The 22,710-nt window shown below is 41.7% G+C and overlaps 1 protein-coding gene across 1 annotated transcript in view; it reads right to left on the bottom strand.

Annotated features, from left to right (window-relative positions):
• tgfbr3 (transforming growth factor, beta receptor III) overlaps nt 1-22,710 on the bottom strand; it is a 67,583-nt gene that overhangs the window by 23,323 nt on the left and 21,550 nt on the right. Inside the window, exons 3-6 of the mRNA XM_047586974.1 lie at nt 21,927-22,114; nt 9,105-9,242; nt 2,207-2,390; nt 126-288 (exon numbers count right to left, since the gene is read on the bottom strand). Of these exons, the coding sequence (XP_047442930.1) occupies nt 126-288; nt 2,207-2,390; nt 9,105-9,242; nt 21,927-22,114 (673 nt within the window). The remainder of the gene's footprint in view (nt 1-125; nt 289-2,206; nt 2,391-9,104; nt 9,243-21,926; nt 22,115-22,710) is intronic.

Raw genomic sequence — 22,710 nt, forward strand, 5'->3', positions numbered from 1 at the left:
CCCCCTCCAGCTTTATGTTAGTTCCCATCAAAAACAAAATCCACTGAGGTTAGTGAGAGCATCCTGACCTCAAAAATAAACCATGACAGCATGTATTCCTGGCTTCAGCTGCTTTGGCTGCTCACCTGCTGGAGTTGGGGGCTTGGAGCTCGATGATGTGGACTTCTCGTTCTTTGTTGGGCACGGACAGGACGCAACCCTTCGATGTCTGCGGCTCCTCGTAGCTGCCCAGGTAGTTCAAGGACAGGAACTTGGTATCAATTCTGCAGGTGTCAGGAAACACTGGATCTGAAAGCGACGAGATGTTTGTGTTACTGCCCATGGGATCTGTGAAGATAGTTTAATTCGCTGAAGGAGAACTACAGCTTTTTGTTACCGATCCACACATTAGAAACTGGGGTCAGCAACAAAACAGCACCCTCCTGCATTTGGGAGGAAATCAATTTCACACTCAAGGAGACTTTAGTAGTGCGAATGTTTGCATTGACCCAGCTGTTCCAACTGAAGCACTGAAGTTTCCGTGCAACTCTGCAGCTGGTATTCCCATTTTCTCTCTTTTCAAATGTAGCACTAACAAGGCCCAGGACTGTCAGGGCTTTACGCCCAACAAAGTTTTGCATGCTCTGGTTGGCATAACCAGCCTTCCTATCAAGGAAACATCTCCCTTGATTTTATGTGGGAAAACTAAGTGAGGAATTTTATCAGAATTACTTCGCAATAACAGGAAAATAATACCCAGAGACATTTTTAATCAAACCTTATTGTGTTTTTTCCTCTGCTTTCACAACTATCAAAAAATTCATTAACTTGAAAAGTTGGGCTCCTTCTCAGCACCCAGAAGAAAACAACACAAGGCAGATGCTTCCTTATTTGGTGAACAGAACTTTGGACAAATTGTAAACTGAAGGCTGGCACCTTCCTCTCCGTTACTTTGAGAGCTAAGAGAAACCTTGACTGTGGGCCCGGTTAGGAAGGTGAGAATCTATCCAATTTCATGAAACACTACTGAAGATGTGAAAGAGTGGAAATCTAGAGGTTCTTTACTTGAAGTAAACATATTGGCACTCTGGGATTTTGCCAAGCCACAGCCCCTAGTTACATAAGCCCAGCGCTTGAAGGCTGGACAGCCGCTCTGCTCTCCACGGCAACTAACAACATACATAGAGAACCAGCTCATCACCAGCAGTAATGGAGCCATTACTTCTCTCCAGACAGGAGCTTTGCTTTATCTCTGTGTAGTGAAAGATACTGATTAAACAAGAAAAACGTCCTGTCTGAAAGCTGACGAATTATGCAGTTGGGTATACTGTCTGTCGGCTGAATGAAGAGGCCTAAAGAAAATGAAGAATTGAAAGGCGGCATCTTGAACGTGTGAAAATCGATCATAGCCTCCCTTGAGAATCCCCCAACACTTCTGCACTTCAAACACACTACTCCCTCACCTTCTCCTGACTCGTAAAAAAAATGGAAAGGTGCAATTCATTTTCCATTTTCTTTTTGTCTGCATGAGAGCTATTTTATAAGAACTTAGTCTTCGATTGTACGCGTTTAGATCGCTTGCATTGTTTGGTTTACGGCCACATACATTTAGGTTAAATCAAAATTGGAAGAAAGTAGAACTGAATTGAAATGAATAAAATGAATACGTGGAGCACCATGTAGTTATTTATAGATTTAAATACAGTATAAGTACATTATTGATCATTTGATAATTTTTCTTCTTTTTAGCCTATATATGTGCATATATATATATATGTATATTATTCTCTCTTTAGGTCTCATTTATACATTTTATGTTTACATTTTTTATATAATTGGTGCACCTCAGGCCTTTGATGAATCTAATTTCAATCCTGTATATGTGTTGCACAAGTCTGAATTGACATTAAACTTGACTTTGACTTGACTTTAAAGTTGTACTTGTGCCAGAATACTACCATTATACATCATGAATCCAGTAACCTTGCCAGGCTGTACCAGGCTATACCAGTGGCAGGAGCCTGTTATGTAGTGTGAAGGGGTGAACGTCTGCTGCGGAAAAGAAGTTCTTTTCCTCGAGTAGCGCACGTAAACATCTAGCCAGGCCTAAAACACAAAAGCGAGGTAAAGTTGTGAAAGCTAAAGGGGAATGGATGGGCGTGTGGGGGATTGGGCGTGCCTTGGGGCCGCGAGCTATGTTTAGGAATTTTGTGAATGTGGTGCACACCTTCTCCGACTTTGATGTAGATGGCTTGAGCCATCCTGAGCTCAGAGAAAGAGGTGACTGCACTGTACTTCTTCTGGGCCCAGTTGAGTAGGTGCTCATTGCCGTGGGGAAGGGTTTCCTTCTTGATCTGAGTGAAGACAGAGAAGTTTTCCGGCTTAAAGTAGACCTCTGAGCCTTCAGACACCTGGGGGAGGAGAAAAGGTACGAGTGTTAGTGGACAAAAGAGCTGCTGGGATGAGTTACCAAGTCTGTGCAACATGCTTTCTTCAGTTTGTTAAGATCAGCCCTAAAGTAAGAAGACATAGAATAGGAAGGTATTTCCTATATCTTATGTATTGTATTTAACCATATAACTAAGGCGACAGTGACATGTTTGTTCATTTATTGGGAACAATATACACATAAGAGTCAAATCTACTTCGCTCATCCTTATTTTGCCACAGAAATTTGAGGCTGTAAAATGAAGCAACGGCGTGTGGACTGAAGCTCAGTCCTTCCAAAATTAAACCAGCTCTTTAAACACATCCCTCACACTCCATCCCAGCCGTTATTGCGAAGCTTCCACAAATATGCTCTGCGTATTTTAAACACATGTTCCTCGACACAATAAGGTGTCTGGTTTCCAGTGTTTATACAGTGTGCTGCGTAGCAGTGCGTCATCACAAACGTGTAGGTGAGCAGCAAAATGGCCACAAGGGGAAACAGAGAAGACGCAGGACACTTGACGGTGAGCTAATCTGGCAAATACAGTTACACATAGCCAGCGAGTGGCACAACTGAATGTGTGATTTTGAAAACACAGACTTGTAGAGATTTGTAAAGGAAAAGACGAGGAGAGTAGCCTGGCGCAGTTTAGGAGGGACCACTTTTGGCACATTACGGACTTCGCCCCATATGCTTCATTTCAAAGAGATAAACATTCACATGTGCTGGAAGCCTACTGCACAACCAAATGAGTCCTACATAAGGTCTAGACGGCCTACCTCATTTTATTTCAGTGCTTGTTTTTCTTTCTTCCACGGTATCCTATCTGTGTGCTGGAGCCGAACCACTCCTGGCAGGCCAAATTAAAACATGAAATCCCTTTGTATCCAAGAGGAATACGTAAGACAATGTTTTTGTGAAGATCTTATGAAGTTGTCCCCAAATTGAAATCACGCTTCAATGTTAATAGTTAATAATATCCCTTTGCGGTGTTAAACATTTTTCAGACAGAACGTTTCAAATCCCCTCATGCGCAACATCTGTCTGACCTCTGGACGCTCCTCTCAGTGTTCCTGGCATTGTCACCAGAGGCAGTAAATACTGGGGCCTAGGAGGCAGACTCTATCGAAGAATTCAGGTTGACTTTATTTTTAGTGTGTTTACTACAGCGAGAAGTAGTAGCACAAAGAAAAATGGTAAAGAGGAGAGGTGTCGCCCCGTGCCTCCGAAGAGGGGGTGGGGTTTCTTCGCAACCCGTGCCAAGCTGAACAGAGTTTATCAGTTTAATTGCGGGACCACGACCATAATTAGTCGCATAGAATTAGAGGGGAAAGCCTGAAAGCCAAATTAGCTCCAGGCCTTCCAGAGCTCTGAAAAAAACCTCAGGAATTCGAAACTGGGAAGTGAGCGACCTACTCTGGGCTTTAACAAACTCTCTCTCTCTCTCTCTCGCTGACAGACCAAAAAGTGCTGGAAACCAAAAAGCAATTTATGTCAGTGGCTTAAACAGAATATATAAATATAAACATAATGTCCTGCACACTATTTATATATGCTGTCATTCAATACTACAGAGTTACATTTGTTACTGTTGCACTTGCGTAAACCCTCAAAATTGCAGTGACTTCATGACACTCGGTACGTTTGCATGCACATGAAATAAATGAATAGTTGCCTTAATCCGACTTTAACTGGACAACTTAAGTGCATGTAAACACGTTACTCCAACTAAAATTCTCATATCCGATTAAGATACCCGGATAATGCTTAGTAACGCTTAATCAGACTTTTAACTGGACAACGTGTGTGCGCATGCTCCACAACCGCTGTGCGGCTTTGACCCTGGAATAAAAACATCCAAGAAAGCCGGTCGCAGAAGAAGAAGGTAAACAGAGCCGGTAGAAGAACCACCTGAGGGATAGCACACATTTTATCTGCACCGTAAGTAGCACACATTAAGTACCAGATTAAAAAAAGATGTACTATTATAAATCTTGTTGTTGTTTGAAATGCTAGTCTGGTGCATGAATGACTCTTGTTCATTATATGACGTATTAGGTCAACTGAAAAGGGGACCGTAATAACCTGGTATTAACCCGCTAGTGTGGAGGAGGAGGACATGTTCCATCAGTTATTTGATTTTCCCCATTGCATGTAAACTGGGACAAGGACCGCATTCAGAATGTCGAATTTTGAGCATAGCTCAATTAAGCTGTGCATGTAAACGCACTGACTGTGTCTGATTCATTGCCTCGAAACCAACAAAAGCAAAGGTCTCATGTCTATCGAGCATTCTTCTGAGAACCAGGCTGCAGCCAGTCGCCAAGTACAGCATAATTTCACTATATGAAAACAGAGCTCATCTCTTATTGAGCAATTTGTTGCGCCCGCCGCCAAAAACCGTCCTGAGTGCAGACTTCTGAGCTGTGAAGACCTTTTAATGTGTTGTGGATATTACTTTGACTCTAGAGTAATTCCTCAGACTTGGCAGTTGAGAGCAAACAAAGAATGTAGAGGGAAAGCTAGCCGCATACCATAGGGACTGAAACTCAGGCTTTCATGTCCATAATGGTACTTGAAGGCCGTCATGTTACTTCAGCAACTCCAACGGCAAATAGTGACTTCACTAGCTTGAACATTACATACGTCTACTCCATTTATGTTGTCTATCTATTGTTATAGACAAATGTGCCTGTGCCGAGGATCATGCACTTATGGAAAACATTAAACAATATATTTCCTGTCTTTTCTGCCTATAAGCATCAACATATTATGACCACATGTGCAGTAAAAAGGAGAAGGCATGCCAAATGTTTGAGATCAATTATCAGAGCTGGAATCCTCCACAGGACTCTAACGAAGCAACACCCATTGCCTGGGAAAGTGCAAAAAGCTGTTTGAAAAATAAGAGGTGTTGCAAGCAGAGATGGGTGACGGAAAGTGCTCAAAGGGTTGATAAAGAATATGAGCATGCAATAACTCTCCAGTGATATTAACGTGGTGAATGCATTTTGTGGCAGATTTGATCGTCTCTCTTTTGATGAGATACGCGGAGCTAATCACGCCGCTTGCTGCAGATGTGCTTATGTTCCTGTGAACTGGCGGGCTATGTTGTGGACAAAACAATACCATATGTCTCAGCGCCAGTCTGGAGCGTTCCTCTGCCATTTCTGTCTCCAAATAAAAACCAAATAGTGGCTACTCGTGGTTTCCATTAAAAATTACAGTGAGGAAAGGGTCTCAAGCGAGGGCTCACACTACAAGACTTCAACTAATGAAAGAAATACAGGAGTGAAAGGCAAAGCTTGGCAAACAAACAATGAGCAAGACACAAGCCAACATCAAATCTCAACTGTGTTGTTCCATCAAGGGCCATAAAACATTTGCTCCCAATCAAGCATTTCAAGCGGAGATGCAACGCGGTTCTCTTCTACAGAAACCAATGCATACATTTAGCCACAACATCAACACACCACACTCCGCGTCTCAATTCAAACCCGAGCGTCCCTTTCGTGAAATAAATGTTAATATTTCCTGTATTTATTTTAGACCTATGATGAACTCTGCCTGCTGCTGATTGACAAAAAGTACTGCCGCGAGCATGTTTTACAACAGAAGTCTGGATTCTGGCATTTTGAAAGCCGCCAGGGTCCAGTGGCCAACAGAAAGTGTGTGCTCAACATCTCTGAAGCTTTTCCAGGCAGCTCATCTGGGGCCGCGTAGGCCATAGCACTGGGACCAGGAAACAAGGACTGGCAGGCCTGATTCAGAGCCCCATTAGCCCAAGGAAACAGCCCCTCCAGTGGAAAGGCAGTGAGGGAGGTCTGGCAATGGGTCTCTACTCTAAGTGTTAAGCCCAAAACCAGCTACTATTGACTCTGTTTCTCTGTGCTCTCAACTCAGTAACATCTCACTTCTCCACTGTGAGCCCAGATTAGAAGGTTTGGGGACTTGGTAAGGTTCCTCATACTGTGCGTCACACAAGCACTTCTGCACACTTTTAATTGACCTTCAAGTCAGTACGAAATACGAGCAAATATCTGAGCTAAGGGTTTGTAATGCTTCCATATGACACAAGTACTAACTAGCTCCACAAAGAAATAGAAATACACGATTTTTGCTTAATTTCCACTTTGACAGGTCATCAGTTAATAAGACTTCTGACTGCGACACAACCTCAGTTTCGTAGTAAAAAAAAGTCTTCAAGTACAAATTTAATACGCCTTTCAAAGAGTCTGCAAAAAACTGGTGTCAACAATCTGCATTTTTTGTTAATTAGCTACATGCTTGCAGCTGTTAAATGGACACAAATCACCAGTTTTATTCCTTGAAGAAGTGACTATGAATCTGTTATAATTATCATTGACATGCACATTACAAACTAGCTGAGAATAGCCGAGCATGTGTAGCTGCTGTAAATTAATCTGAGAATGCACATTACTCTAGTACAGGGATGTTTCTGTCGGCCACCACCCAATCACCAGCTTTATCTCTTGAAGAATGAATTATGAATTGTCATCATTATTATCGACATTCCCGTTACAAACTCTGCATGTGACACGGAGGAACAAAAAGCTTTACAAGCACAGCTACAGTTACTCATTTAGTGGCCGGTCAGTTGCAGTTTATTAGTGATGGTGGTGAAAGAATGTGTCCTAATTAATTAATGGAAAAGACAGCGTTCTTTCATGAGATGTCAGGGTGGTGAGGACCTGAGAATGAAAGGAGCACCTGGGACTCCTCTAGTTTACGGCCGTGGGCAGCCGTTGGATGAGGTACCAGCAGGTTGCTGTTCCAGAAGGATCGGTGCTGTCGCTCAAACACAAAATACTTAACGCTTTATCCAGCAGAGCCCCCCATTAGTCGGTCAGAGCTATTAGCGACGCTTTGTCTGACTCCGTAGGCCTCCTACCTCACTGCTGAGATGTCTTTTATCTGTTCTCGCCCCACTCGAAAAACTGCTTTCCTGTGTCAGACACATATCAAACTGAGAGGCCATCAGATAAAGCTGAGACCTCGGTTTTGTCTCAAGAAATACACTCCCTCCATTAGCTGGGAATAGCTGAGCATGTGCAGCTACTGTAAATTAATCTGAGAATGCATATTACTCTAATACACTTATCACTTTAAAGAGTAAATTTAGAACAGTCTACATTTCATTTGAGATTAAGCAGAAGTAACAGCTCTTACTCGGCAAAACAAAAGCAAGGCTGTCCAACGTCATTACGCAGAAGCAGCTCTGCGTGTAGATTGTAATGATGCCTTTCAGCTGTTTTCTGTCGGCCACCACTGACAGGGGGAGACACTTAGCGTGATGCTGACCTGCTGGTCTCTACAGCAACACTCATCTCATTGGCTGCACATTATCGCAGCTTAAGAAAACACGAGCAGGCCAGATGTACATCCATCCGTATGAACTGCATCAGTTTCTTTTGACATGAGAACATTTCCATTAGTACAGGAAATAATAATTAAAAGGCCCTCATCCATCATGCCCTCATGTAGTGATTTTCTTCCGATGGATACACTCCAAGAAAATAAAAAAGCCTTTTTCTTTCTAAGTTTTTATGATTCTCTTAAGAGAAAAAGTTTTCTTTGAGCGCAAGATGAGTAATAACAACAATATCTTGGCTGGAATCTCTCCAGACGCTTTATTGCACAGGGATCACTCGTGACGCAGAGGTGATGATTACCAATATGATAGTGTGACGAAAGTTACTGTCAGACGAGCCTAAAGGTTTCATAAGGTCTAGTAGAGGCATGTTAATAGTCAAAAGTGGAACAAAACGTTCTTTATGCAGTAAGATACACAGTGGGTAGCGCAAGGATTCTGGAATCTGTGCATATTCTCTATGTCACACTGGCTTTTATGGCAGGATGTTTTGAGGTTCGAGAAGTAAGCAAGAAAACACCGGACCACATGTGGAAATCATTTGTGTACCTGATGCTGCATTCTTGGACAATGCGGCGAAAATGATAACTTCGGGGGAAAACACACAAAATCCTCCAGAGTGTATCAAGGCAATGAGAAAGCTTTCATGGCATTAAGGCGAAGTGAATCCACGGCTGAGGATTTTGATTCACATTTTGCTGTGATATTTTTATGAGATACACAGGCTTTGAACAAGAAGACATCAGTTTTTATATTTTTTATTAAGTTTCCCAGAGAGGCCCCCCCTCGGTACCTTTGCTAAATATATCTGGTTCCCCCAGGGACGTATTTCTAGCCACACTAAGATACCTCTTAGTAAATCTTCCTGTCTCACTGATTTGTACCCTAGGCCTAACAGAAACCTCTGTCTCCGTCTATTTTGATAAAGCCAGCATTAGTATTAGCGTTAGGATTATATGAGTTCAGATCAGATCAGTTTTACATCAAGTCACATGCCTGAAGACTGAAGGCTGATCATACAAAGTTTCATCACGTTTAATCTTGTGGGACCACACCTCCCTGTTGTCGTACTAACTACCTGCGCAGTTATGCCATAATCATACAAGAGACAACGTTCAGACCCTTCGCATGCGAAACTTGTTTTGGAGTGCAGAAAGTCCTCCTGTGCAAATTTACACAACTTCAAATATTTTCCTCATAGAAAACGTCTACTGAAAGGGGGACTACCGTTCAGCCTGTGAGGAAATGAATACACAAGTTTGGGAGGAAGGATTTTGAGGCTTTTAGGGATGCTGGACTCACATGAAAGATGTGTTTGATGCGCAGCTCCAGGTTCTCTGCCTTGACATTCCAGATGAGCGGTTGGGGGGAGTTGAGCACGAAGACCAGAGGCTTCTGGTGGTGCAGCATGGACTGGATGGGCTTCAGGTGTAACTCAACCTACCGAGGGGGAGAAAAAAAAGAGGAGAAGTCAGAAGGCACATAACAAGAAAATGTTCGCACATTAGCTGTAAACTGAGGGAAAACACAGCGAGTTCAACATCAGTCACGAAACACCTTTTATGTTTCTGTCTCTCTTATGTTTGCGTATGCATAATTAGAATTATCAAGTGATACACAGCTACTATCATGACCCACACGTAACTCTGTTATGCTGTAGATTGTTCTTCTTTATCGGGCTTTGTCGGTGTTTATGTACTCACTTTGCTGATAAACTCACAAAGACGGCATGCTGCGTTCTCCCTAAAAGGCACTTGCTTAGCTCTGATATGTAGCCTCAGCGGGATCTGAACTTTCACACAGTGGAGTCTTTGTTAACAGAGGGAAAAAAAAAAATAGCGAGAGCCGGGACTCTGTTACCATCTCTACAGCATGCAACTATGCCTTTGGTTCTCAGACTGCCATTAAAATAGATTTTCACAGTCTGTTAGTGCGGCAGGGAAAACAAACTAACTCGCATGTTTTGGGACCTCAACTGTTGTTTTCTTGTTTCCAGTGCCTGGATGGTTTGGAGAAAATCGAGTCACTGAAACCAAACTCATCTCACGTACCTTTCCATCATCTTTTAATTTTTAAATACTGCCCTATTGACTTATTAGCAATTAAAAATTCTCAACTGAACTTGTAATCTCAAAGGTTTAGTGAACTGCCTGACGTTCTTCTTCTTTAAATGTTCTCATCTGTATTTTCTCAGGCTAATCAAATTAACCCTATTCCGAGTGTCAGCAGTACAAGCCTATAAATCACTAATTCGAATCACAAGGATCCCCATTATATGATGTAATGACCCCTACAGTGACTTAATCAGTCACAGTCTGCAAAACTATTGGCCTTTTCTCTTTATAAAAATGTAGCCTTTGTGCTTGCATTGGAACTAATAATAGAACAAATGCTCTACATTACAGTGATAAAGACTGTAAATATTATTTGACAGAGTGAGCGTTTGAAAGAGTTAGCACCGTGAAAACGGCACTAATCTGGTTGGATGTGGTTGTGGGCTGCATGTTATCAAGATGGAAATCTAAATGGCAAATGGAAACCGTTAACGTTTTTCTGGGACGCTGCATTTCCCTTACAGTTATACTTATTTCTGTCATTACAAATCATTAATATACGATACTATTTTACTGTATATCTAGGAAGCTAACCATAAACTGTGGCATGTGCCCTGAACCAGAATAAATGAACTGTTTAAAATATTTAGCTTTAATCCCACTGTCAACTATTCATTTTCCTGGTCACTGTTACAGTTAAATGTGATTTAATGAACTAGTTCATTAGAGTATTTATTATATATGTGGTCACCTTACAAACTCAGGCCTCATTCAGACCTGTACCTGCCATTCTCATTGAAAGTACATTCATTTCAAGTAATTTTTTTTTAATTATTATTAATTGTCCATCCCTGATGTTATTTTAGAAACAGAACACAAAACCAACACCGTGTTTGAAGCAGTAAAAGGTTGACAATTGGTAGTAAAAGGTAAATAAAGACACTGGTTATTGTCAGGAGTGGGAAAAATATCGATATGGCAATATATCGCAATATTTTTTCTTCCGATACAATAATGATTTTAAAAGAAAAAATCGTGTTCTGGTCCGATCGTGTATTGACTTCCGCACCTCCACCACCACTCTTTCTGTACAAGTGCAATAAATTGGAAATGGATCATTTGGATTAATATTGTTTTTTGACCCAATTTGTTCAGTGGATTATCACTGTCATCTGATGCAATGTGTATTTTAATCTGCATTTAAAATTTCTCAGTGAACTATGTAGAATATTGCAATATATCGCAATACTATAATATCGCAGTAATGTATCATATCGTGACCTAAGTATCGTGATACATATCGTATCGTGAAGCCAATACCCACCCCTTGTTATTATTGAGTTAACACATAACTCCACTTGGATCCTAACCAAATGCCGATGCTTTCATGACGGAATCACCAACAGTACTGTGCTCATATTCAGTCATTTAATTTGTTAACTCTCGTTTAGATTTATTTATTAGTTTAAATTAGCTACAAGGAATAAACATCACAGTGCTCTTTCCTTCTGTAACTTGATCATTTACAAAGGTGGGTGTTTAAAAGTGGTCCTTAATGTGACCCAGGACATACTACTAGTGTTCATACTAATAAAGGAATCCGGTCAAATGAGTCCAAGAACCACCTCCAAATAACTCAAATTCATCCCCAGTGCGTCCTTGATGTGTTCACAAATGCACTCTAAGCTGGCCACTTGCAATTGGATTCCCCAAGACGGATGTCAATGCAAGGTCTGAAAAAGGGGCCTCAAATTAAAACCCTCCAGGCTCCGAAGGGGGGACGATCCCCACAGTCCTTCATGCTCTCAGTAAGCAGCTAAGAAACGTTGAGCTGTCAACACTGGATCAGATTTCAAAACAGTTACCAGCAGTTTGACATACAGTCAGTATGAGGTGGCAACTTTTGAATGTCAAGACTGCATTTTACAATGACAAAGTAGTTATATAATACGAGTTAAAATTAGTTTAGTTTTGTTTACAGTAAAACCAGCTGTGCCAAAAGGTGCTAAAGGTGCTTACCTCAGACTCTAATGAAAATAATTTATTTAAACTAAGATCACTGTCTTTCACAATTACTACAGGACCACGTAATACCAATTATTATTATTTTTCTGTCATTGTAAGGAATCATTTTCATTCACCTACAGTATATATATAACAGTATAGTATTTCCATGGCTATTTCCACATTTATCTCACTTAACTTCTAATGCGGTGAAGTCAAAACTGCAGCCAAAGAAACACAGACATTCAATATGGCTGCAGCAAAAAAATGAAAAAAAAGAAAAAAAAGAAAAAAAAGGAAAAAAAAGAAAAAAGAAAGAAATGTTGGTTTCACGAAGACATTAAATTATATGACAATGAATTGTCAACTCAAACTTCATGATAGCAGCAGCATTACTAAGAACTATTCTGTCATTACTGTTTGTTTATCAGGTAGACCTGTGCTCAGTCTCTTTTGACATTTCCATTTTGACGTCTCCTCACTGCAATAGGGAGACATTTACGTCAGCTATGAACTATTTCAGCAAAAAAAAAAAAAAAAAATTAATGAGGAGTACAGAAAATAATAACAAATTGAAATTAGATATCATTTCAGCTGGCTAAACTAGCGTCTACCCTGATAGAGATACACTGCACCCAGGGAGGTCTCATTTCTGTATGCTGACAGATACGCTGTGTTCAAAGACTTGTCACTGTGATACTGCATGAAGTAATTTAGCAAGAAACAGCAAAAGAATAAATAGACGGGAAACTAAGCATCAAAGCCCAATTATCAGTGCTGCACAGATGTAAGCCCTGGAGGACAGCAACACAATCCAGAATGTTTAGTGATCAATGAAAGTGCTGCGAAAATCGTTAAAATGTCCCTCCAAGATAAGAAAATGGAAGAAATTACTAAACGTTTATCTATTTATCTATGAGCCAATGTGGATGGTGAGCTCTGCTCACGCTCTGTTTTTTATTTACTCCCCCCTCAGACCAGACTGGAAAAAGCGAATGTATCGCTCCTCTGAGAATAGCAACAACCAAAGATATAATCATACCTGGCCTGGCTTTGAGGCCCTGGCTTTGAGAGATGGAAGAGGGAGGTAGCAGAAAAATGAGAGTGAGGGAAAGAGTTGTAAAAGATGAGGAATTTTAAACCCAGACAGAATCATTTCCAGGAGACATGAGTCACCTGCAAACACAGGCATAAACAAAGCTCTTAAGAGGAAGTGTCGAGAGGCACCGAAGGTCAAAGGGGGTGAAAGTTGTGGTAACTATTATCCCCCCCCCCCAAGTTAACCCAGTAAACAACAGTAATACCAATCTCAATCAGTTACGTGTTGCACAGTTTAAGTGGTGATGAGTACTCCACAGCAGCTGGTGTTCATCTCTGTCCACAGAGCTGCGTTTATGACGTCTGGTAAGGTTGGTGGGCATAGCAACAGGACTTGTCATGCAGCCAGGGTGTGGAAAGAAGAGGTGCAGAAGCAGCAGGCATCAGAGTACCTCTTGTGGTGTTTGCAAGGATCAGGTGGCGTTGAGTTGTTCGTGGTGCTGGCGACTATCTTCAGTGTCTGCTAGGGACAGGAGGCAACACCTGATTGATTATCAGAAGGCTGGCAAAGGGCTTTGGGGGTCCAGGCGGTATGTTACAGTCGAGGGGCGGGTTTGCCAGCAGTCCAGGATGGAGGCTTGTGTAGGCCTATCACATTACTGAAATTAAACTCCACACTAGGGACGACAGCTGTAGCAGGATAAGCAAGGCCCGTCACAAAGCTTACTATTAGTGGTGGCAGCATGTGTAAACAATGAACATGCTAGAAAAAAAAAACACAAAATCCGTATCAACTTTAAGCTCCGAATCACCTCCAACAACAAAAACAGGGCCAAGGGCAACAAAAAAGAGAAAAGATAAATCATACAAAACCTTTATTGTTTAACAAAGCCACATGGTTGGATTTAGATCCTGCTGATGGCTGTCACTGAAATTGTAATGGGTGATTTGTTTATTCTGTCTTGAGCATGTGGTTGTAATTTCATGACCTTTAAAGCAAACTAAGTTGCACCGTGTTTCAAGTGTGCTCCATAAAAGCTGTGCATCAAGTTACCTTGTGATGTGATACCACCATTACTTTCATGCTGAAATATTGCGCCGTGTAAACAGCAGTCACGCTGCAGCCAAAGCTCAGTATCAGCTCGGCTCAGCATCCTTGCAGGAAAAGGGAGTTTCCTTTATTGACAGAGCTAATTAAGTGTGCCTGATGAGCACTCTTAATTCGGAAAAAAAAAAAATAAAAAAAAAACTTCCTTTAATTAGCCAAAAAGTAAGAATAATCTGAGAGCGCACTTTCCCTCCCAGGAAATAATAAGCAAGTTGGGAAAGAAAGTAGGAAAGAACAATGCATCCAGTGACACTAATGAGAATGGCTGGCTGGCTTGTTTTGATATCCAAGAGTACAAAAAAACAACGTCAGACACTAAACTAGATGGACAAACTGATGAATGCTAAACCCTGGAACACTGCTATAGTTGAAAACACACAGGGCTGGCTAGAAACCCGGTTAAGAAGTTAGCTTAAAAAAGGTCTGGGACCAATCATACTTTGTTATCTTATGTTGCATGTATGTGCGTGCGCCTTGTCTGTCTGGATCTTGGTTTTTTCTGGATCAGTGAGGGCGTACAGAGGGAAGGGGAGCCGGGGCAAGGGCACTCAGTGACGGAGGGGAGGTTCTTATCAGTGCCACCCACATATTTGAGTGAGATGGGGATGCTACCTGGAGCCTTTCCCCTGGACTGTGATTTTAATCAGTCTGCACTCAGCTAAATGCCAAGACGGAAAAAAAAAAAAGAAAAGAAAAAAAGAAAAGACGTCAAAGTGAGATGGGGCGCCTGGATAGCAATCTTTAAGTGATATGGCAGAATAGCAGAACATGCTGAAAAATATAAAAAGGAGTGAAACGGCGGGGTTGGGGGGTGGGGGCAGACGAGGGTCAGGAGGTCAGGTTAAGATAAAGGATTGACTGAATTTTTTTTTGTTAGTTTTTGTCAAGGAATCAGTGCGATGTTGGGTTGGACTTTGATCCTATTCGGTCAAACATTCCTTCTGCTATACAGCAGAAAGCTAGTTAGCCTAACATGCTAGCATGCCAGGGGGAGGCTTAATGTGCTATCTTCTACTTACTGAGAGGAGTACAACCTTAAGATCACAATTCATCCTCTAAAATGCAGATTTATTTTTTTTTTTTTACGCTTAAATAAATACATCACTGGATTGGTGTGCGTACAGTTTGTCTTGTGTGCTAGCTCCGCTCATATCAGTGCAAGCGTTCTCGCCAGCTGTTTGGGTCCGGTGAGCTCTTCCAGCTAGTCATTCACAGTGTAAGATATCAGCGAATTCCAGCTGATAAAACAATCATCTGCTCTGCCTCACCCTGATTCAGAGCCAGTGGCTGCGTTTGATGTTTGACTTTGGTAAACTGATTAGAGAAAGACGGGCGATTTGAGATATCGCCGGCCCCTTTTGTTTATTTTTTACCCTATCACCAAACTGTATGCCCCGACAGGCCTCTTTCTTGAGCTGTTTATTTTCGTCGACAGTCCGCTTCGACTTGGGAACAAGGCGTCGGCAATATTGGCAAGCATTAATGCACATGTGTTTGCGAGGTACGAAAGGACACTTTAGGCTGTGACAGAAGAAGCATGTGGAAAAATGTTCAAGCATGATACCGTCTCCTTTAAACCAGAGCAAAAGGGAGAGAAAATAATACTTCGTGGTGAGGTCATTGTTTTGGTACGAGCTTAAGTGGCAAAACACCAACACCTTAAGGTCAATAGTCAACCCACGAAAAGATATTTTGCCTCAAAATCCCGAGGGGTTTAAAACTTGGATGAAATACGAGCAACAAGCAGAGTCTGCAGTGCAGGTCAGACTGACTCACTCTCATTTTGTGCTCTTAAACTGCAAGAGTAGACTGTTTTTATAAATTGTAATTCAGCTTTTTTCGAAAATATGAAAATCATCCTGCCCGTTATTTGAAGAAAACACCTCCTCCTGAAATACGACCTGGCACTTCAGGCTTTACTATGGTTTACCAGTCCAGCCCACAGTCACTTTAGTTGACCTATCCACGGATACCGCTCCTCTGGCATGTTTCCCTCCCACATGGGTAGAGGAGAGCAAAGGGTTTTCTGTTACTCTGATCAGAAGACGCACTGAAGCTGAAGAAATCATCACGCTTTATTTCAGAGTCGCCTGGACGACAGCCATTGTCAGTGGTCATTTTATTGAAATGGAGAGTGAAGAGTCTATGAAACAACAGCCTACTGTTATAGAGAGATACTGAATAATATCCCAGAGCTTTGGGGGGGGGGGGGGGGCTGAAATCGCAAAAGAGTTCTGTAAGCCGCATTTTTCAATCAGTATTGTCTGGCAATGCTCAATGGATACTGTCTGGGGAGAATATTATTTCAGGATATACAAGAAAGTGACTGAGAAGTGGTTTGATTTGCTGAAATATCATTTAATTAATCTTTACCAATGTTACCAGTACTACGAATAACAGAAACACTAAAATCAGACTATTGTAAGGTTCTACAGACAAGCTAACATTTAACATTATCACCACTTAGATAATCATATTATACTATCATCACGTTATAACAGCATGTTAGCGTTTACTAATTAGCGCAAATCCACGGTAGCACGAAAAGAAGAGGCCAACAGGGTACCGTAATCATTACGTTTTAAACTTTTTGAATGTATGTACATAAATTCCAGGTGATCCATCCAAGCCTGGAAGACAACTAGAACTCTACGTTCTCACAAAATATTTGAGGGGGAGTTTCAGTCTGGAGTTGTTCCGGTTGCGACGCCTTCTCCCCGGTGAAGATGTGCTGGGCTGGGGTCATATACTGTACGTCATCGGAGCATCTGAACTTCAGCTGAAGTTCTTTGCTACAGAATGGCTGCTATCAAAGAGGTGTATAAACTGGGCTACTGTGTACGTTATAAAAGATATTGACCTTAACAGAGGAGCAGTCATGTGAGATTGAGTGAAACTGATATTATTTGTCGCTCTGACTGGTTGTAGGACTATCAGTTTGAGTGAAGAGGTATTTTTAGTTTTCTCTTCTCGCCAGTTGAAACAGTATATTCAAGTACACTGTACGTATCAGCTGTGATGATCATATAAACTGAAAAACTATAAATGCAGTTTACAAGTTGAGCTGTTCCCCGTTAGAAACTACTAAAACATTGATAAAAATACTATTTGTAGTGTTGGAAAACGATATTCGTGGCATTTAATTTCTCAGAATAATGTGTCCTATTTACAGCATAGAAGGAAACGGCAAACCATAGAATCATTAGTGAAATGAGGCTGCACCCACTGTGACTATTACAAATGTTGATATAAATTTCTGATTTTATCAGTTCATTACAATAAATTGTTCATTTCTTTGCGGAAATTACCGGAACGTGAACCAGGCAGTTAAAGACTTTGTTAGGAAGCTGTTTGAGTCATTTGATGTCTGTGCGGGAACACTCTAGAAACTCAGCTCTGCTACTTTCCAAATAAATTCTTTTATGTTGAAACAAGAGCCGAACAGCTGTTGTTACTTGTTAATTTAAATCAGCAGAGACCGTATTAAATACCAGTTATTTAAAAAAACACACATGATTCTTTTGGATGCAAAGACAATGAGGGGAAACTGTTGATTGCACAGCTTTTAGCTTCAATCCTACAAACTCCTAAACTGAAAAATATTACTGGGGGTGGCTTGGGGCTGCCTGCCTGAATCATTAGCATATATTTTTTAGCCACTGGCTGTTATTGTATGGTCAACGCATGTCCTGCAAATGTCAGCTTTTCCCAGACGAAGCACTGCGCACAGTCACTACAGAGGTATTCTGTTGCACTTAATAACTCTACTTTGGTGTGGAAATTGGCCAGGAGCCAAAGTGTGTATTCTGACTCAGGCCCAGCTGTGCATTTCTTTCTGTGGATAACAGTTCATACCCACTGGTTAATACCCATACAGAATGGGTTCACTGGTCCAGGCAGGAAGCAATTCATTGCTCTCACGTCTTTACTTAAAATATGGACGAACTGCAAGCCATGACTTTCACACACGGATGTGAAAGAGATGTGAAGCAGGCCTCACACATTGCAGCTGCAGGATGCGTGCAACTGCGCGAGTGTGTTTGAAATTGACCATGGGATTACCCTTGTCCATATTAGCCCATGCACGCCATGCGCAGCCGCTGATTTATTCCCCTTACCTGGTCAAGGCTTTGCAGACATGTTGTGAGAGTCGCTCGAGCACACCGTGTTCCCCACCAGATTCTCAACCCAGACACTCAAAGCTCAGCCACAGGCACCTCTTGTGCTTCAGGTCGTCATTCAAAACATCCAAATACAGTCTGTTCCGAGGCCCCAGACATTCCTCCCCCAGCAGCAGCAGCGGCAGCAGCAGCGGCAGCAGCAGCAGCAGCGGTGAGGACGCAAACTCAGAGAAAAATCTACATAATCACACACTGACCAGGCACCTCTCTACTGACTTAGAAAATAAGCAAGGGCTACCCTCGCCAAAGCAAATACAGGAAAAGACCAATTATGGAGGGGGATCAATTTGCGCACCTCGAAATCCGACAACAAAATTGGACAAAAAGGCTGAAATTAAGAAGGTTCCCTGAATATTTCAATGTCAAGTTGAATTAAACATTCCTCGGAAGCACCAGTATCTTCACATATAATCTACACTTGTGATGAGACCAGAATCATGTATTTGCTGAGAGTAAATATGCCCTGTTTCCTCAAACAGTGGCCATGTGCGTCCTTATTTAATTCATCTGTGGAAGGCAAAAGGGCATTATTGGAAGCAGACTTGTACTAGAGGCTGAATTCCTTCTGTTGATCTGTATAATTAGTCATGTTTTAGTGCAAAGCCTCGATCTGATCCACCCCTATTTACTTTGTTAAAGTCAGAGGATTACACTACTAAAACAAACTCAAATATTCATGCAAATTAAATTAAACGCCTCTCTCAACGGACTAGAGTCATTATTGTGATGTTTACGCTTGTTTTGTCCGGCATATATATGGAGGTCGACCTTTGTTTATTACTTGAAAACCGTTTTTAAACTGACTGCAGTGTCTGTATGTTTAGTTATGTCTTATTATTTAAAAAAAGTATGGATGCACAGATGAGAAACTGATCATTTTGCAGTGTTTTGAGCTTATTCGGGCGTTCTGTTTTGCCTTGAAACTGGGAGGCTGTTACAGAAACTGGAGTTTATCTAAACTAACTACATCTGTAGCTTCATCCTCCTACGCAAAGGAGCATGCTACAAAATTTTATGAGGCACCTTAGAAGCCAAATCGTGCTACTGTTAGACATTAAAGTAAATCATTGAGTTTCAATGATTGAAAGACACCGTTTCTTTTCGGGACGTAAGATCAGAAACTTGCAGCAAATGAGAGAGAAATGAGAGCAACTTCTTTCAGGTTTATTTGCTTTCAGAAATAAGGAAAAGGTTTAATGACAGACTTCTAGTGTTCCAAGTACAAATAATCAAGAGCAATAAGGTCTTTTTTTCCATGAGGGTTGGAGAGAACATCCTTCACTAAATGGGGCCAGGGATTTAAAGATTCCACTTATTTCAAGGTATAATTTTTTCCACGGGATTATCACCTTCTATAATCATGAAAATTCAGGGACAGATTGTGTCAATGAAGCCACGGCGTGACGCACTGCGTGCCCTCCGATGCAGGACCGTTGAAGGCTGAGGAAGGACCTGCGTCTTAACAGTGCAGTCGGTGCCCACGTACAGATGGAAATGCAATCAAGATCAGAGTGGGCAGAGAGCCCGAGTGTCCTTTAGGGGAGCTTATCTAATCATAAGCAGACACCTCCAGTAACAGAATGAGATTCTGCAGGGCCACCTAATCTCATCCAGAGCCAGGGTGACTTTCCGCAGCCAAGGCTGTAGGCAGGGGGAACAGACAGCTGGATTCCTGCCTCCTCTGCTTTAGTCCTCACTTGACTGTCGAGGTGGTGGGCTACCAAGAGATGGACAAACTGACCTCATGAGATGAATTTCACAGACTCTAGATATTTTACAGGAACACTCTGTGTGCAGCTTAACAAAGAAACTTAAGCCTCCACGCACCGTCTGAAGATCTGGCTCGCTAAACTAAAAGAGAATCAGGGCGAGAGCTCCGGAAAGTGTAGTTAAGTCAATAGTGACGACTCTGTACTGACGAACGCACAAAGCTCGACTGTTCGCCTCTTTTCACTTTGTTGTAACTTCCAATAAATAAACTGTTCAAGACTGAGACATGTTACTGCCAGTATTTGCCAGTTTGACTGTGTTTATGAATCATTACCTGGATCATCACTTTCGACAGGAAGATTTCCAGAGCAAGTGAAAACAATATTTAGACATAAGTCTTGTGGGCTACGTACAATTTTGACACCAGATGAAAAGAACTAGGCTGTACCCCGAGGAGCATGCAGTATGTTTTCAAGGATAATATTAATGGTTACAGGTACAAACACAAATACAGCAGCGTGACACAATAAATGTGTCTAATTTCACCAAACACCAAGCTTTTTGATGCTATTTAGAAAAGATCTCACTTTAAATCCGCTAAAAATCTACAAATAAGGGTAGCTCATTTTGTATTGCGCTGATGCTGAGCCTGTTTCGTACTTATTGCACATGAACACCAGTAAAATTAAATTGCAGAAAGATATCTTATGCTGTTTGTGATGCAAGATAAAGGCAATTTCAGCTTTGACCCTAAGTAGCTTCACAAAAGGGTGTATTAAAGAACATTTTTTTCACTTTTCATCTAGATTACGCTGCTTTTCTTGAGGATCATGCATGAAAAGTAAACTTTGCTAGAAAATTCTGTGTACATACATAGCTGGGTATGTACACAGTACACTGCATTCCTCTCAATTTGTCATCGGGCTATTCAACGTGTACTGATAAGTCTAACACAATTTTAAAGTCCGTAAAAAATAATTTGATTTAAACTGAGAAGACAAATAGTATAAGTACCTATAATCTCTAACTCTGTAAATTAGGTTCACACAATAACGTTTGAGAACAAAGGAAGCCATTGAAGCCAGAGTAATTTCTTTATTTACCTCGCGGTGTAGCTTACTCACACACACAGCGTTTCTATACGTTGGCCTCGGCAACGCTTAAGTCTACTTCAGCAGCAAAGTGGCAATGGCAAGTCCACACATGCTGCGTTTCTCACCACTGTGACCGAGGGGGATGATACTTGGTACAGTTCAAACTCCAGACGCAGCGTTTTTTTTTTTTTTTTTGTTGAAGGCTGACGGCCCCCGTGATTCATTGTCAAGCTATGGCAGATGGTTGAGAGTGCAGCCACAAAATGCGCCGTATTAACACCTGAAGACAGGGAGTGGTCTCTGTCGTTTCTGACATCACTTTTATGAACGCTGCTGAGAGATGTGCTGACAGAATGAGAGCACCGGTGAGATCGGTTCAAAACAAATAAGTGGTCGGACAGAAATGGAGTGGAGTCGCGGGTTTTCAGAGCAGATACTGACAAAGTGGAGGAAATATAGCGAAGAGATGTGATGGGCGTGAGCGACGTCGCTGATGTCAGAGACGAGCTCATGTTGGAGTTATATTGACTACTGTTTCTTAACATTCTAGTAAAATATTTCACAATCTAGTCAGCAGCTTGTCTCTGTACTACTGTCTGACCTGCATAAGTATATACTTGACATGCCAACACATGACCCAGAAGATCCCCGGCTACATTACTTCCCCTATTTCTCCTGTTTTGTGGGGACGCGTCAATGAACTTCACCGGGCCACATACAGTATATGGGACCGTGGCTTCTGCCAAGAAACCTCCTCTAAACAGAGCGAAGGACGATGAGGGAATGAGCAAAGTAGGAATATTTACTTCAAAAGACTATACAAAACTATCTGCCAATACATTGTTAGGATTTTTATCATTCAAACCTCAGTAATAAACGTTGTGTGCAAAGTTTCTCAGTGGATTATTTTAGTCCACGGTCTGAGGATGACTCACTTTTGCCGGAGTGTTGTCTGGTCCCTCTGGAGCATGCCCTCTGAGGTTAATGATGTGGACCTCCTGGGGCAGGCTGGTGGTTCCCCTGCTTGCACACCCTGAGAGGGCGGTGAAACTCTTGAGGACAGCTTGCACCGGGTGTCCCGTCCCCACCGGCAGCAGCTCACATGGGCTGCGAGACAAAGGCCCTTAAGTGGAGGAAAGAAAGAGGAACTGTGTGAATCAAACACAACCAAATGTGCATCTCTCTATCCATCTATAGGAAAATGAAGGAACATTTAGTCACTCCAGGGAACTGATCATTCACAATGCCACCCATTACTCTAAAGACACAGATAATGTGGTGAATGTATTTTATCTACAGCTAATCTTCATTCAGAAAAGCAACAATAGCCCACAAGCTGTACATACAATCAATGCACCCTTTCTCAATGTCTTACTGAATCATATAGACTGAGTAACAAATATGAAAGATATAAGCCAGCCACACAGTCACATTTGACCTTTAATCACAGTTTGTGTCCTAGATTTAGAAAAATGAGGTGAAAAAGGTCTACACAAACGACCTAGTCCTCACTGTCCACATCTATATACGTCATCCCGTGCAGAGGAGTCGAAAAACTGGAGCTCAAGCACTTGAGAGGTGCAACAAAACTGTCAAACAGAGCAGCCGGCAGCAGGAAGTGACTACAGTGAAGTCTGGTTTGTTGGGCTTCCATCTGAGTTTTGTACACAGCCGTTTGTAATGAGCAGTACAGCCTCCTATGAATGTCTGGAGAGCTTG

The sequence above is a fragment of the Mugil cephalus genome, chromosome 6 (genome assembly GCF_022458985.1).
Source record: "Mugil cephalus isolate CIBA_MC_2020 chromosome 6, CIBA_Mcephalus_1.1, whole genome shotgun sequence".
Lineage (NCBI taxonomy): Eukaryota > Metazoa > Chordata > Actinopteri > Mugiliformes > Mugilidae > Mugil > Mugil cephalus.